Here is a 17,790-nt window from a genome sequence, read left to right on the forward strand (position 1 = left end):
AATTTCCGATGTGCTCAGGTGCATTTCTGGCTCTGTTTTGAAGGGGAGGGGTTGTTGGCGGCTCATCTCTTCTGGAATTGAAATTCTCACGTCTCATTAGTCAAAGAGCTTTTGCTCGTGTATAACTCCTCCCTTACATCTATGCTGGAGTCGTTACAAGGTGTATTCACATGCCTGAGTAAGGTTTGGGCTCACTGGCAGGTGTGCTCAGCAGTGTGGGGTGCAGGCTTCACGGCCTGCAGAAGCTGTCTGAGCAGACAAAGGCTGAATGAACTGGAGCTGTTCAGCCTTGAGAAAAAGAAGACTGAGAGGGGATCTTATTAATGTTTATAAATATCTCAAGTGTGGGACACAGGGAGAAATAGCCAGCCTCTTTTCTATGGTCTGTGGGGACAGGACAAGGGGCAGTGGCCTCAAGTTGGCGCATAGGAAGTTCTGCACAAATATGCTGAAGAACTTTTTCACAGTGAGTGTGTCAGAGCCCTGGGACAGGCTGCCCAGGGGGGGCGTGGAGTCTCCTTCTCTGGAGATATTCAAAACTCATCTGGACGCCTCCCTGTGCAACCAGTTCTAGGGACCCTGCTTTGGCAGGGGGGTTGGACCCGATGATCTCTTGAGGTCCCTACAATTCTGTGATTCTGTGTGTGTGGATCTGCATACTTCAGCAGGCTCCCGAGCTGGCTGGTAGAGGGCTGCTCGGTGGCACTGAGAGGAGCCCTGGTCTCAACAGAGACCTTCTGTCCTCCACTGTTGCAAGTGTGGCTTGGTTTCCTCTTCATTTGGTGGCTCATATCTGTTGTGAGGAGCACGTAAGGGTGGCCCTGCCCTTCTGATAAACAGTGCGTAGGTCTGGAACAAGAGGAATGCCCTTGTGTTTTCTTTGGGCTTTCCCAGTTGGTACACAGGTTTTACATGGAATCTCTGCTCCTAAAAAAAGAAGGCAAATTTACCTCCGGAGGATAGAAAGGAAGGTTTTCAAGGTCTTGCTGATCCTGGTCAGTAAGAACATAGATAAATTGGCTGTGAATTCTAACAAGGGAACAATAGGAAATTACAGAGTAAGCTTTTCTCAATCTTTGAGTTTGAGAGTTTTATATAAAATAGCCAAGACACTAAGACACTAAATAGCCATTGAAATACTGCTATAGGTCCCTGCTTTGAAAGCGGACCTGCAGCAGTGCTTTGGCTTAGGTGGGTATTTTGGTCACTAACCTCTCCCACGGTGTGAGTATCTCACCCACATTCAGCAATCACGGTATGGGAAGGTGACTTACATCATCCAGGACTCAACCATACTGGTCCCTAGGTCCCTGCCTTCACTGAGGCACTAGCTGATCAATTTGGACACTCAAATAAGACTGGCACAAAATCCGAATTGGTAAGAAACTTTCAACAGTAGAATCACTGCAAGTGCCATCTTTTATGGTGGAATCTAGCCTTCCTGGTTACTTTTATTGAAATATCCAGCTCTGCATAAGACAAGACAAAGAGGTTTTGAAGTTCGTCATATCTCTGTTTGATCTGAAAACGTGGCGTGACGTCTTTTCTGTATATAAAACCATCAGTCTCGGAAGCAAAGAGATAAGTGACTTGTGCCTTCCTTCACCTCTAGCTTCAAATCTTACCCTTTGTTTTTTTTTCCTTTTTGTTTCACAGTATATTCACTCAGCTGGAATCATCCACCGGGTGAGTTCGCTCGCTGCAATAATAAAAACGGAGTGTGTCCTTCTGTGCATCAGATGTGTTACTCACCATACTTGTTATATACTTCAAAAGGTTAAAATCGTTCTTGACTAACTCTGACTGTTCTGCTCCAGGACCTGAAGCCCAGTAACCTAGCTGTAAATGAAGACTGTGAATTGAGGGTAGGTACCTTGCTGTTGTAACGGGGAATGTTGTAAAAGCTCTCAAGGGTTTTCTAAGAAACCACTAGCTACCATGTTTATTTCAGACCCCATTACTTTCAGCTGTTTGCTACTGTTGCTTCCCCACACAGAAAACCCATTTCCATGACCATGTGTTTTCTCCCAAATGTTAATTTACTGCGAACACCAGTATCTTTGCAGAATGTCCACCCCTAGATCCTCGCAGATGGTACCTAGCCTAATAATTTGGCCCGTGAATACTTAACTGAGTGCATCTTGGAAATTTGACCTGTGCTGTGCATGTGCATCTGCCATGTTTAGATGAAGCCTTGTAACAGCTTTCATTTTCACATTGACAGACTCTACAAGCTAAATTAAATAATCATATGGAAAAGATACCCGTATTACCAGTTACTTTACCAGTTAGAGGCAGTAAAAAGCCAAACAAACAAACAACGAAAGCCCAGCACAAACCTCATATAATTCACACTTCTGAAATGCTGTTTTAATGTATATATCTATATAAATTCACGTATCTGTGTGATGCATAGTAAGCATTAGACTGGAGAAGGAAAAGATGTCTTCTAGCTTTCTAAGCCTTTAAGCCTAAGAATGAGAAGTTTAGTATTTCTCCGTGACAGCCAGAAACATCTTTCTCCCTGTGACTGAGACTCTGATGTAATCACTTTATTCCAGCTGTGAGGGAATTAAGAAAAGATTCCAAATACTTACAAGATCAGCAAAAAAAAAAAAGAAATCACAATAGTGAATAAAAGCAGTACAGTCAGGTTCTCACATTGGTCCGGATGTGTGGTGAGGAACGGGTTCCTGTTTGGTTTAGTGGCACTTGCAGATGCTCAGCAAGTTTCATGATTATCCCTTTAATGTCTTCATGCATGTGTGTTCAGCATCTGTGAAGTTTTATGGGTCTCCTGGGTCTGATCATGCACTCTGAAATGTGTGCTGTGTTCCTGGGCTGCAAGTAAAGGAGACTTTCAGTCTTTTTTGTTTTTTATTGTTATAGTATCAGTACACCTCCCTCCCTAGCATTTGTTGCACTGCTCTTTGCTTTGTATGTATTTATAGCTTTACTTCCTCTGATACCAAATTGTTTTGAAATAGACCAAACTACTGGATACTTGAAAGTACAAACACAAAGGAAATAGAAGCAAAAAGAACAAAAATGTATGTACACACATTGAATAGAAAGGATCAGCTATGAAAGAAAAATATTTCCAAAACCCTTATAAAAATAAGGGCTTTAGTGTTTGAGTTTCACTCCATTATTCACGCCTTGTTTGCCTCACGCTTTTAGTTTTGCTTATTTAAAAAATAATGATGTTAAATTGTATTAAAAGTAAAGATGTTAATGTGCTATTTATATCTTAATATTCTTCTTCAGGCTTTTTATATATTTAAATTGGATTATAACTGAGGGATTTTGAATGATGCTCTTAACATTTTCTCACTCCCAATGAAAAGGATTAGCCATCATCTTAATAAATAATCCTGGATCTCATCATGGGAGGTTGCTCCTGATCTTAATTCACATTTCTGTTTACTTAAGGAACAGTGTTGAGGTTCAGATGGCACCCTTTCACAACGGTCTCTTTTAGAGTCAGGAATACCTTTTAGCTCCATAATTAGCGGGACATAGACCAATCAAAATATGGAAAGCAAAGAAACGAGGAGGAAAAATGTAATTGAAATAATTTCCCTGCAATGTAAACTTAGCAGTGGAGAGCATATGGAGGGGAACATTTTGCCATCGAGCCTGTGAGTAATATGTGTACCTAAACAGAGCGGCTGTGTTGTTTCAGTGGGGGAGTTCTACCGAAAACAGATGGTAGGCGATTTAATCTACCTTGTTACGCAGTATAGATGATTCTCACCTAGTGGCACAGGAACGGTGCGTGAGTGGGCTAAATGTGACCTGTGTGCAACAGTGATAAGGTCGACATGAGAGAGAAACAACAGAGACTCTGTGGATTTGTCATCAGCTCGTGTGGTCTTCAGATGTTTTAAGTGGCCAGCGGCACTTGCTGTTGGCATTTTGCACACGCGTTCCCACTCGGTAATGATTCATTTTATTGCAACACTGCTTATTTTTAGCAAACGAGTGCCAGAGGAAAATTTAACTCCAGGCAAAATGTGAAGTCTGCCTTAGCAGACAGAGGGCCAGGCTCATCCCCATGGAAGTGTCTTTATGTGGACCTGTAGGCTGCAGGGACACAGCAGGGAGAGCGGCTGAGCTCGGCCACAGAGCGCTGCTGTTTTACCTCGCTGGTGGTGAGGTGCTTGGACGGCTGGATAAACTGAGATAGAAGTCATGGGGAAAATCAGTACCTGTAACAAAAGTGGGAAGGGGTATTTATTAATTCTTATTTATTCTGCAGATTTTAGACTTTGGTTTAGCTCGACAAACAGACGATGAAATGACCGGATATGTTGCAACAAGATGGTACAGAGCTCCAGAAATTATGTTAAACTGGATGCACTACAACCAAACAGGTAAGCTGGATATAGTGAGAGTTTCAAACCGAGCATCAGCTCTGTTTAAAGATCCGTTCGATTCATCATGCACGTTTCTCTCCCTGTTCTTTGGCAGTTGACATCTGGTCGGTTGGATGCATCATGGCAGAGCTATTGAAAGGGAAGGCCCTATTTCCAGGAAATGATTGTATCCTTGACATAAAACATAAATTATTCTCTTATTCTTCTTTTTTTTTTTTCCTAGTGACCTGAGTGGTTTTGAGGTAACAGACTTCTAAAACAGTAAACCATTTTTGCTGATCTTTTGGTTGCATATATATGACAGCTGAATATGAGACCCATGGGTAGGGAAAAAACCCTGTAACAGATGTTTCTAAACAAGCATAAGTTACATTTACTCTTTGTTGTGTGTCTGTATTTAAATAATAACCTGGTTACAACAGAGCAGGTTTCTTCCACATGTGTATCTTGCTGAAGTACATTAAAACTAAAGTTAAGGTGGTAGTTTTTGATTGGCTAATATAATTTTAAAAAGAGAACTGCTTTTAGGCTGGAAGTTCCTAAAGTGCAATCAAATTAACTTTTAAATAATAACTGAATTAACAGACACGGTGTGTCCTATTATAAAAAAAGCCAGCTGATCCAGAAGTGCCATGGAAGCAACAAACCCCTTTTTTTTCTTTAGTGCTGTGCTGTGGTCCCTGATGGAGTGTCAGGGATTTCCAATGGTGTTTCCTGTGCTAGCAGAAGGGGGGAAAAAAGCCCCAACCAAACCAAAACACAAAACATTGCTGAGGGAAGTAGTGAAATAATAAAAGAAAACTGAAAAAAAAACAAATAATGAGGAAATAACTACATCAGAGGAGGAAAGCTTTTAGTATGAGAAACAAAGGCACATGCGTTTGTACTGAATATTGACGTTTCTCCCTAGGTTGAAACCCCTCCAAAAGCAAACACTTCTGCTAAAACTGAGCGGTTGCCAGGTGCAAAACAACATGACATGAGAATTGCCTGCAAAACCGTTAAGAGAGCTGAGAGACCATGTCTCTACGTTGACCTTTCTATTGTGCTCAGCATCACTAGGCTCTAGTGTAACCACAGGTGTTGCCCAGATGTTCATCATCTGGATGATGACTGTGCTTCAGACCGATGACATGAAAGGTGGTGTTTGGAAATATCAATGCATCTAGTTTTTGAGAAATATTTTTTTTTTCTGGTACAAAATATTGTCTGCAATTATGTGATTACATCAATGTAAATAAAGCTGTAAAGTAACCCACATTCTCTAGAGAAAATGTAATATACTTTACAGGTCACATATGACAATGAAAAATGAAGATTTTAAAGTTTTTAATCTAGAGAGTGATATAAAACAGATTTTTAAAGCTACCAAATGAGAATTTTCCACATAGCAGCCCTCAGTTTGTTAATCTAGCCCTACGTGCTGTAACAGGCTGTTTTTCAGAAATCCTTCAGACCACTGAAACATAAATGTTCTATTAAAACTAAGCTAAATTGGGAACCAGGACAAGGAAGTAATATTTTGTGTGCACCTTTCTCACATACACACATACCCAGCAGAGATTCACATCATACAGACAGATAATTTGATACTCCAGGACTAGGCCTAAGCAGGTACGAGTTGGTATCCTTTCGTGCACTATGATGGAATTGTCTTGCTGGATACTTTTAACCATCTTAACTATCTGCATGAAAGCTCAATAACTGTTTAAGCCCAGAAGCCCACCTGCTGTTTATTTCCCTGAAATCATGCAGATATCGATCAACTAAAGAGAATAATGGAAGTTGTGGGCACTCCCAGTTCTGAACTTCTGAAGAAGATCTCATCAGAGCATGTGAGTTCACAGCTTCAGTGGGTTAACTGACTTTCTATCATTCTTGTCCCTAATTGGCATCATATGTCGTTTGTTCTGATACGCAGATGTTCTGATTTGGAGATGGGCAAGCATGTCAGTGTGATCTCTCTTTTCTGTTGCTAGAATGCTGTGATTAAAAAGAATATTCTTTTCAGAGGTACCCAAATGCCTCATCTGTCAGCTGGGTTAATTTTGATACTTGTTCTCACGTACTGGTTTTGAAATGAGTTTTGCAGTTGGTGTTTTATTTTACTGCTAGACTTCCAATTAAAAAAAAAAAATCAAACATGCTCAGGGCAGGGCATTATGTTGTTCTTATTAAATCTGATGCCTCTTTAATTTTTAGGCTTTCAGTTGTCTTAAGGGACCTAAATAGGGAGATAAGAATCAAATAATGTGTGCTGTGCATGACTGCTGTTATTTGGAACCCTAACTTAAAATTCATATTTATTCATCTTTCCAAATGCTTGTATGAGGTCTGCTTTCACGATAATATCTGTAATTTAATGGTGTGGTTTTTAACTCTCCATACGACTTCTCTAAAATAGTAATCTAGTACATTAAAAACTTCCACTTTGTTTTTCTGCTAAAGCTGCACTTAAAGCATTCATTTTAAGCAATAACCATGGATCCTCTGCTAAAGCTACACGTAAAGCATTAATTTTAGGCAACAACTGTGGATATCCAGCTGAGGAATGAGATGTGGTATTGATTGATAAAGGCGAGCAATGGGCACACTGTAAAAATTCAGATAAACAACAGCACACAGATGCCTCCTGAGCTGCAGCTGTTTCCTTAAATCTAATACTGGCAGCTATTTTTTCAGCTCATTAATGGGTTTTCTTTGAACTTAATATACCAGTGGTTTAAGTAAGGAGGAGCAGTAGGAGAGCCAGAGCAACACTGTATTTCTGGAATGTTCCAGCATAAAGAAACACAGGCCAATGCACAGGTGCTTGGAGGTACCCAGCACCAGGGGATGGCCAAAACAGGAGGAGGATCCATCCTTATGCTAGGAGCTGGATCAACCAGCCAACCTCGGACTGTGCTGTCCTAAGTGTAGGTCCTTGTGTAGCCATTATGTGTTACTGAGATCCTGTGGTGTTTGCAGTAACACATTCAGGGTAGTGTATACAAATGTGTGGTTTGCCCAGAGGTACTCAGTTGCAAGCTTTTTGTTTATGAGATTAAGCACCTTAAATATTTATTGGAGAGAGTATCTGCTTTTGTCTTTAATTTCTGGTGTTTCAGAGCATACCTCAGTGAGCTACAGGAATCCTGAAACTGTTTTACTGGGGCTAATTATACCTTTAGAGCATAGAGACAACACAAAAAACCAAGTTAATGAATGGGAGCACTGCTAGGTCATCTCTGGGCTGCTGCTGCCTGCTTAGGGGAGTGATGGCAAAGGAGATACATACCTTGCTTGGAGGTACTTTCCTCTTGCAAAGGAGTATTAGTTCTGTTCCTACGTTCTTCTTTACCTTGTAGTCCGGCTTTACTCTTTAGATACTGTTTTTTTTAAATGCAGCTTGCAGTCCTGGACAGGTTTTCCCATTCCAGAGGTTTTCTGAAGTACCAAGCCTATTTTCAGTTATAAGTAGAGGATTAAAGAATTGGAAACCTCATGGGATGTTTCAGCACAAGTTACTGAGCTGATTTGTCAGTCTTTCATGCTAATACAGGTTTAAATGGTGATTGCCTTTCATTCTTTTCAGGATAATTTAAATGTCTAGATTCACGTTTCTGTGGTGAAGGAGTAAGCAGAGTGGATGGGTTGATAAGTATATTTTGATAGGTCTGTGTTGTTTTCAAGGGACCTGTGGACAAGGTCGAAGATAATTTTGACCATTCACGTTTGGATTAGCGATGTTAATTGATGTCCACACAGAAATAAATGATACACAATTCCACAGATGTTTGTCATAAGATAAATTTACCTGTCGTTTCTACCCTAGTCCATGGCTTCCATGTAAGAACATGTGACAACTCTCTTTTGCTCCACTGTTCATACATATGTATAAACTATTGCTCTGGAAAGCTTAACTGACAGGAGCTGCACACTCTCACCCTCTAGCAGATGTTTGCTGCCTTTATGAACTTTGGGGGCATAAAATAGGTGGAGCAAAGCCTGTGTTTCATTAGTCTTTAAACATTGTTCTCTGCATAACTGGCTACAGCTGTTAAGAAAAAAAAATCATCCCCCATAATAAAGCAAGCAAATGCTAATACAGGTGTAACAGGTTGGGGACATAGTGCATAAGGGTTTGCTTCTTTCAGTAAGACTGCAGTGTGTCACTAATGATACAGCAGTCTAGGGTAGTCTAGGGTTAGGCTAGAATCATGCTTGCATCTTATAAAAAACAGAAAAAAATAAACAGGTCTGCCCCATTAAATACAAGCACAGTTTGAAAAGAGATTGATGTGTAATAGCTTAAAATACCTCCCTCTCAGTTCACTGTAGCTGCAGAAATTAAGATGGTGGTGGGGAGCACTGAGGGTGTATTTCCCAAGCGTGGCTGGTTTATAGTCACTTCACGATGTGCTGACATGATCAGTCCTGAAGATAGTTCTCAGTCCCATATCTCACATGAAGCCATGGAGCTGCTCAGTGTAAACAACTTTATTTCTTTTGCTGTCTTCAGTAGGCAAGAGATGCTTAATTAGTCTCCTGCAGGTAGTCATCTTCTACACAGGATTGCAGGAAGAGATGTCCATGTAGCACAAATATGTTTTAAAAGGGGTTAAGGTTTGTTCAAAGACCAGCTGGGTTTTCTATGGATTTGGGGACAGTCATTGGCCTCTTCTTCAACTGATTAATTTCAGAACTCCATTCTGTTCTATCCCAGTCTTTGGGACCAGCATTCAACCTCTTCTCTTGCTGATAAACATTAATCTCAGCCCAGAAGTTTGGGGCTGACATCATGTCAGTGTGCATGCTGACATTGTGGACCCAATAGGAGCACAGTCTTTTCCTAGCTGAGTATGGATGAGCCTTTCATAGCTACAGGGACAAGACAACCTATGTACAGTCAGTGGTTTAATATCCAAATGGAGACCAGGAGGACCCCATTCCTCAGGGAATTGGGACCAGCACTGTTTAACATTTTTGTTGAAGACATAGACAGTGGGATCAAGTGCACCCTCAGTAAGTTTGCCAGTGGCAGCAAGCTGTGTGCTGTGGTCAACATGCTGGAGGGAAGAGATGCCATCCAGAGGGACCTTGACAGGCTTGAGGGGTGGGCCTGTGAAAACCACTTGAAGTTCAACAAGGCAAGTGCAAGATCCTGCACATGTGTCAGGACATGAGAGGGACTTAGGGATGTTGGTGAATAAAAAGCTTGGTATCAACCCACAGTGCACACTTGCAGTCCAGAAAGCCAACTGCGTCCTAGGCTGCATCATTAACAACGTAACCAGCAGGTCAAGGGAGGGAATTTTCCCTCTGCTCTCAAGAGACCCACAGGTTGTGCAGCATCCAGCTCTGGGGCCCCAGGCCAAGAAAGTCATGGAGCTGTTGGAGTGAGTCCAGAGGAGGGCCACAAAGATGATCAGAGGGCTGGAGCACTTCTCCTGTGAGGACAGGATGAGAGAGTTGTGGTTGTACAGCCTAGAGAAGAGAAGGCTCTGGGGAGACCTTATTGCAGCCTGTCAGTACTTGAAATGGCCTACAGGAAAGCTGGAGAGGGACTGTTTTTCAGGGAGCGTAGTGAGCAGACCAAGGGGTAATGATTTTAGACTGAAAGAGGGTAGATTTAGATTAGGCATTAAGAAAAAGAATGTTTACTGTGAGGGTGGTGAGGCCCTGGCACAGGCTGCCCAGAGAAGCTGTGGCTGCCCCCTCCCTGGCAGTGTTCAAGGCCAGGTTGGATGGGGCTTTGGGCAACCTAGTCTAGTGGAGGGTGTCCTGCCCGTGGCAGGGGGTTGGAAGTAGATGATGTCTGAGGTCCCTCCCAACCTAAACCAGTCAGTGATTTTATGATTCTTTGATAAATTCTGTTAAACATCTGAAGGTCTGTACTCTGGAAGTATCAGGATTTTGTTCTGTGGTTAGTGTATCTACAGCTCGACAGAGGAGAGAGAGAGAGAGGAGAGAAGGACACAGATTGGGTTGTACCACTTCGCTGAGGGCAAATGAAAGATAATTTAAGATGTAATTTCTAGTTGAACATTGCATGCACGTGTTCCCTGGGGATATACCACAGCAAACCAGTAAGTGTAGGTCAAAACACGAATGACTAACACATTACCCTTAGAGGAAAGTATACCTGTTTAAAATGCTTGTGCTTATTGTGCAATATACAGGAGTGACTGTTTAAAACAAAGCCACACGTTACGGTTTCATGTAAAGAAGGCTTCCTGCCGATAGGAAACATAACGATTATGTCTGTATATTGATTTATTCCTAGGCAAGAAAATATATCGAATCTCTTCCACATATGCCTCAACAGGATTTGAAAGCAGTATTTCGTGGTGCAAATCCATTAGGTAAGAAAGTCAGACTGATGCAGTTTAAACCTTTCACTAGCAGGAACTCAGGCCTTCCTTTGCTGCATACAATAATTGCATACAATAATGATCAGGCCAGTGGGAAGAGCGTTGCTTAACCTTTGATCCTGAGACTGTTTTCCCTTCATGAAGCCTGTGTCTTTTGTTTCTGGTGGAGATTACTGGAACCTCCTGAAGGGAAACGGCCTGGGGGTGAAAAGCAAAGCAAAAGCCAACTATTTATAGCAGGAATAAATAAAAATGTCATGGGGCCTACACTAGAGACATCACTTCTGGCTCAGGAAGGCCATGAGCTGTAAATTGCTGGCGAGGAGAAGAATATACCAGGAAGTGTAGCTGTTTGAATGACCCTTTTGAGTGCTATTTCCTAGGAATGTATTGGCCATTGTTGGACACAGGATACTGGGCTAGACAGACCTTTGGTCTGACCCTGCACAATCATTTTTATGTCTAACCAATTGGTTCTGACTGCCCAAAAGAGATGTTTCTGTGATCCATTTCTTTTGACATGGCAAAGGAGACAAACATTTGAGTCACTGGAGTTATTTTACTGCAGTGCCTGGTCAGTTCCATCAAGTGCAAATTCAAATATTGTGTATAGGGAAGTAGTGTGAGTTAAAATGTTTTCAACTCTTTCTGCCTATTCAAAGAGAAATTTATTTTTACAAATACAAGTAGCTGTGAACATTTTTTAATTAAAAAAATGTATTTATTTGCACATGGTACGTGAAAGCATGCTATGTATTAATATCATAAAGGCATATTACTGACAATACAAAAAATTAAAGCAATGAAAATCATTTTTACATCATATTTGAAAGAGTTATGATAAACTATATATAAACCAAATTTCAGCCTTACACATCTTTCTCATTTCTAATATTCTGCAACTGTCAACATATTTTCTCTGTGCTGGCTCATCTGACGATTTCATTGATGCAGCTAATTAAAAGTGTCATCTCACATTTGCACTTTTAAATCACATAAGCTCACACTGATGAGACTAAGTTAAGCATGTGATGCACAACACAGGATGTTTAACTTTTAAGCACGCAGAGATCTTTCCAGAATGAAGGCCTTGGATGTCTGAAGAGGCGAATCAGATATCAAATAGAGCATAATAAACCTTTGTGCACACCACAAGCAAACCAGAAGCTTCCTTCTGCTCTGAAATTTGTGCTTACAGTCTAAAATCTTCAAAACTTGTTAAACATCTGAAGGTCTAAATTATATGGGTTCAACAGTAACGTTAACCTTGTTTAAGGTGAGTGAGAATAGATTGTATGGAAACAGTTGCCTTTTCTTTTACAGTCTCTTCTGGCTTTGAACCATACTTCTCATTTTCTCTTAGCTGTAGATCTTCTTGAGAAGATGCTTATACTAGACAGTGATAAAAGAATTACAGCCTCAGAAGCACTTGCACATCCCTACTTTGTACAGTATCACGATCCGGACGATGAACCTGAGGCCGAGCTGTATGACGAGTCAATAGAGAATAAGGAGCGAACCATAGACGAGTGGAAAGGTAACAGGATTGCAAGCAGTAGTAAACACACACAACAGAACAAAACCTTACTGTAGTAACAGTTTTCCTCTGTTTCCAACCACAGCAATTTGAACTCTTAAGCCTTCTCAGGGAAACAAGATAATTATGCATATGTGCTTGTGGGAGTGGAGATGTGGAAAGGGTTATGTTTCCTTTCTGGATTCTGTCCCCTTCCCCCATTCTATAAGCTCTCACTACATTCCCCTATCTTAACTAAAAGGTGATGTGAGTTACCTGGTAAGCACGCAGGTCAGATCCTCAGCTGGAGTAACTGTCCTAGGGAAAGCGATGTTATTTGAGATTCTGATCATCTCTGTTCCAAAAATGGAATTTTTCCACATAAAAGTGTATTTGGCTAATCATTTTTATATACCCCAGCACTTGGGATTAATAGATAAAACCTGTTGTTGATCCTGTTTGAGATGAGAGGTGATGATTTTACTATGGAGTGACACCCCAAAACGCATTCTTGAGAAATAGTGCAACAACCTCTTTTTATTAGTTAATTCCATGCTTGCATCATGATCATATTGCACTACAGTGCCACGGAAGTAACACTGATAAACATTTAGGTTGCAAGTATACTGAAAAGTACAGTCCAGTTTCATCATTGTCTTATGAGGAATTATGCTAAAAACCCTTACTAGACATTTTAAATTGAGAATAATGTTCTAGAAAACTAATTGTTCCTGTTTGTCAACAAAGTCCTTCTCGTAGCTTAAGATTAATGATGTATTCTATAAAATAAATCTTCTTCTGTTTCTGTTGTATATTCTATAAGTTTTACTCCAGAAGGGTTTGATGAAAATGTATTCACACGGTGAGTAGGTTTGTGATGGAAAAATACCAAGCTCCCATGTGTTATTCTTACTCATGCCTTTCAACTTGTGCAAAGCTTTATCTGGGACATCACAGGGGAGACAAGTAGACTGACTACAGCAAATACATCTTAAAGAAAGATAGGAGCAGGGTCCTGGGTCTCTATACAATAAAGCAACCTCCTGAAGCCCTGGAAGGGGTTCTCTAGAAGCCTGTGGCATCTATACAAACAAGTAGGATCGACTGGTATTGCTTATTCCTTACACAATACTGTCCTCTGCAAACGCCGGCAGCACACGGAGCACCACCCATACATCTTGTTTATGGAGAGGCATGTTCAATTTGCTGCTGTACTTAACAGTGGGTGATTGGTTTTCTGCTACTTTTTCTGCTGGCTGCATCTTTAACAGGAAAATTTAACAATTTCTGAGTCATGAAGCTGATTTCTGTTTGTGATGAAACTCCACTGAAATTATTTCAGGAGCAATCTTGGCTTAACGCTTTCTGAGCTGAAATGAGGACATGGAGGTGAATTCTCTAAGAACCACAGAATCATATCTTTCCACATCACTGTCCTTGCTGGAACTACAGTTACAATTCCATTTTTGTACAGGGAGAGGGAAACATCCCCTCCCCCTGGAACACAAATCTCAAAGCTGGCACAGGACATACACCTCTTCCTCCTGGCCATATTTTTATCTTGGGGAATTGCCTTTTTTTTTTCTTTCCTTTTTTTCCCAAGTACAGTGTGTGCCACATTTAAGTAAGATGACATGAAAGGTCAACATTTGCATAAAATGTTTGTATTGTTCATGAAATATTGACCCAGTTTCTCAAAATGTCAATGGATTATTTCCCCTCCTTTTCTGTTCAAATTAAAAATCAGCAGCACTTGGTCCCAAGAGAGGCCGAGCACCAAAGTAAAATGAGATTTCAGGCTCTTTTTCTCACGTGTAATGCAATTAAGAGTTTCCTTGGCCTCCATTGTGCCCTGCTGAGGTTTGCAGCCCAAGGTCACAAATTTCCTTATGACACATTTAGTCAGTAAAAAATATTTCAGAATTTCAGAGGCCAAGTGTATGCTGTTCAGAGCTGAATGCTCTGCACCCTCTCTCCTTAGCCGCTGCTCCAGTCGCATGCATCCCAGCTTAGCATCTGTACTCTCTGCTGAGTAGGTGGTACGAGAAGAGAGTGAGGAGCTTTGTAAACATAAAATGCACAGCCAGCAGGGATAACTTCTAACAGAGTCCCAGGCATCCAATTTCTGAGGACGGTGGCTTCCTCTGACTTCAGCCTGCTCCCCCCCACCCCCGGCTGCCTGTGGCCACATGCTACTTAATAGCAGCAGATCAGTCACTGAAGGAGTCGCCTAACACATCCTTCTGCCTCGGGGGTTCTGCAGAGAAATCCTTGGCTGAAGCTGGCACACTGGTCACTGAGCACCGTGCTCCAGCATAACACAGCCAGAGCGTATGCAAGACTCAGCCCAAAGATTTTTACACGCTTTTTAGAGGAGTGGAAGGTCTGCTTGCATGAGTAGCGGCTGTCTCAGAGAGCTCTATTTCATACACAAGCTTGAATCACCTCAAGCATTTCTGTTTGGAAAACAGAAGTAATGCACTGTTAGTTACATATTTGTGTGTGAATGGGATTTGATCCTTAAAATACAATATCTAACTTGAGAAAATACATAGGAGGTAGCCACTAACATCACATTCTGTTACTGTGGAAGGCACAAAACAGGGCATGAAAAGATAAAGGGCTATTCCCAAAGCAGGGTAAAATAGCAAGGCTTCTATGCTTCTAATTAAACCTTTCTCGATGAGACTAGAACGGTTACATTCTTCTAAGACAAAAGAACTTATTTAGCAGGAGACCTTCAAATTAAGTTTTTTAAAATAAAATATAAAACCCCCCAAAACCTAGATGCCAAGGCATCAGCATTGCGAGTGATTTACGTTGAAGGCAATTGACTGCGAGATGGTAAAGAAAATTCCCCACAGTTAAAAGTGTACACTTTAAAACCAGTTTGGGTGCTTTTAAAGATTCCATTTGCCATTCCATTTTCTCTTTTATTACATCATTTTGGCAGGTCATAATTGATGGTTCCATTTCAGGGCCTATATGTTTTAGTAATTAGCTGAAGGGGATGGCCATGTTGTACAATAACAGTATTTGTGAGTCTTAGTTCAGAATCTGAGGTTAACAGAATGATTCCTGGTGAATTCAGTCTATTTTTGCACCTGGACTCTAAAAGGACTGCAAATACAAACTACAAGTCATGTGCAGCCATTGAGCCAGGGGGGGGTTTTTATGGAATATTTTTTCTTTTGAAAAGAATTGTCACCTAATTCTCTCTCTCCCTCACCTCTTTTCTACAGAACTTACCTATGAAGAAGTGATGAGCTTTAAACCCCCCGACTTAAAAATGGATAGCCTGGAGATAGAACAGTAAACACGGGCAGGTCTGTCTTGCCTTGCTGCACTATGAAGACTGTTAAAATATAACCATACAATTTAACCTGTGGTCAGACGTAGATTTTACTATCCAAAGATGTTGGAGAAGATGTGGATAAGCAGATGCATTATACAGAAGCCAGATGTTGTCCGGTTTGGGTGGGTTGTTTTGGTTTGGTTTTTTTTTGCCTTGTGATATGAATGTATTCCCAACTCACAGAGGGTGATGAAGAACTGCTTCATTCTGTCAAAATTATGCACTGAGTTCTGTCGAGCTGTGTGTTCTGCATGTTTCATTTTATCAGTTGTATTTTGCCAAAATAAAAGTGACTTTTAAAATTAATTTTAAAATAGTACATTTAAAGCATGAATGTATACAAACATAAACATAGAAGTCCATACAAGCAATTCTTTTCTTTTTTTTTTTTCCCCTGGCATTTTATCTGTCCATTTTCATATATCTATAGTTAGTGCCTTTATGAAGAGAGCCGTGGTAGTGAGATAGGCAGAATATGCATATGTAGTCATATCTGTGGTGGTCTTACAAATTTGCTGGATGTCTCTTGAGCGATCTTAACACCAGTTGACAGTTAGTGAAAATAAATCTTTGTCTTCTGTTGCCATTCAAGTGTCTGCTCTCATTCTTTTCCCCATGTATAGATATATAATTACCGTCTTTTTTTAACCTGCACGGGGTCAGTTTGTGAGACCATTGTAATTCCCAATGGTGCTCCTAACCGTGCCATCAGTGGAGTGCTGGAGGATGCGCCCAGGTTTCAGGAAGGTGCCCTGAAGGAGCCATGGCAGAACTCTTGAGTCTCCTGCAAGCTTCAGCAAAGGCTGTCATAGGTGGTGATGCAAGAGCACTCCAGTTCACAGCTTTCGATTCAGTATTCCTCATTGTCTTGTTTTCCTTCGCATAATCACCAGGAAAATAATCTAATAAATGCCATTGGAAGACAAGACAAACCAAGAAGACTTATAAGAATCTATTTGTGAAAAACAAAGCATCCATCTCATCAGAGTTTCTTTTTAAGCAAACTGTTAAAGGCTTTCCAGCTCTGAAAAGCTGGAAAATTAAATAATAGATTGCAGGATACATCGGATACCAAAATGTCTTAAATAATTAAATTTATCTAACTTTCCCGTTGAAGGCATAATGCTAAACCAGGAATATCCTTTGGCATGAGGCCTCCTGTGGTGTACTGGCTGTGTCTTTCTCTACATACTTGCGATTCACCGTTGTTCAATGTTCATTTTTGCGTCTCGCTCTGTCAGAGTCTCATTTTGGAGGTGGCTTTTTATATTATTTAGGTTTTCTGCAACTTTTGTCATTAAGATTCAGTTGTACAGCTATTTCCTCTGTATCTTTTCTATGTAAAAAGAGAAGCTTTTTTCTTAATAAACAGATTTTTTTAAAAAAAAAAACAAGGCCAAGTATTTTGATTTTTCAAAGATACTTGACACAGTAATGTTCATCCTCTTCAAGAGACAGAAATATGCATTCCATCTAGAAAATGTGCTCCTGATTTGTGGACGACGTGGTGGACAGTTGTTGATAATGTTGGTCAGTTATCTGATACTTGCACAGAGTTGAATACAGCCAATTGTATTTGGCTTTCTACAACATATATTAATCTGGAAGTAAGTAATTCCATGGTATTCCTGGGAATCCTCTGGCCATCATTAATTTGGCTTGATCAGGCCTGTAATGGTTATGCAATGACTTGAGTTTCACGGTGACTAAAGTAGGTGACAAAGTCGTAAATCTTTAGCTGGTTTCTCTGACTACATAATAAATATAATCACTTAGTCATTTCTTAAATACACTTTTTTTCCATTTGTTTGTTTACCAGTTAACAGAAAAGGAGCTCAGTGCATTGTTTTCCCTGAAATTTGATAACATGAGCTTGCTAGCCTGTTCTGCAGCTCTGCTCCATCTGGAACGGCAAGGATGAAGTAAAGACATTTCTCGAGAACCTCCTGCATCCAGCAATAATTAATTTAGTGTGGGATTTGTCCCGTCATTTCTTTCATCTGGCTTCATGACTACGAGGGTGGCTGTCACCAAATGTTTGACAGGACAAGTAAGACTCCATGGTAGGCAAAGACCAGACGGTCTGCTCTTGCCGTAGCTCTGCTACTCGAGGTAGAAGGACAGAAATTTTTATACCAATTTCAAAATTTGCTCTTCTGGCAACTCTGAATCTTCTTTAACCACACG

At 40.7% G+C, this 17,790-nt stretch overlaps 1 protein-coding gene across 1 annotated transcript in view; it reads left to right on the forward strand.

The window, feature by feature from the left end:
* The window catches only part of MAPK11 (mitogen-activated protein kinase 11), a gene marked incomplete at its 5' end in the record, with an annotated part of 33,697 nt that extends 17,536 nt beyond the window's left edge, over positions 1-16,161 (forward strand). Inside the window, 8 exons of the mRNA XM_084279088.1 lie at positions 1,657-1,686; positions 1,818-1,865; positions 4,262-4,376; positions 4,474-4,545; positions 6,135-6,214; positions 10,645-10,723; positions 12,096-12,269; positions 15,491-16,161. Of these exons, the coding sequence (XP_084135214.1) occupies positions 1,657-1,686; positions 1,818-1,865; positions 4,262-4,376; positions 4,474-4,545; positions 6,135-6,214; positions 10,645-10,723; positions 12,096-12,269; positions 15,491-15,564 (672 nt within the window). The 3' untranslated portion in view covers positions 15,565-16,161. The remainder of the gene's footprint in view (positions 1-1,656; positions 1,687-1,817; positions 1,866-4,261; positions 4,377-4,473; positions 4,546-6,134; positions 6,215-10,644; positions 10,724-12,095; positions 12,270-15,490) is intronic.
* Positions 16,162-17,790: the final 1,629 nt, after the last annotated feature.

Source organism: Gallinula chloropus (assembly GCF_964237585.1).
Source record: "Gallinula chloropus genome assembly, chromosome: 1".
Taxonomy (NCBI): domain Eukaryota; kingdom Metazoa; phylum Chordata; class Aves; order Gruiformes; family Rallidae; genus Gallinula; species Gallinula chloropus.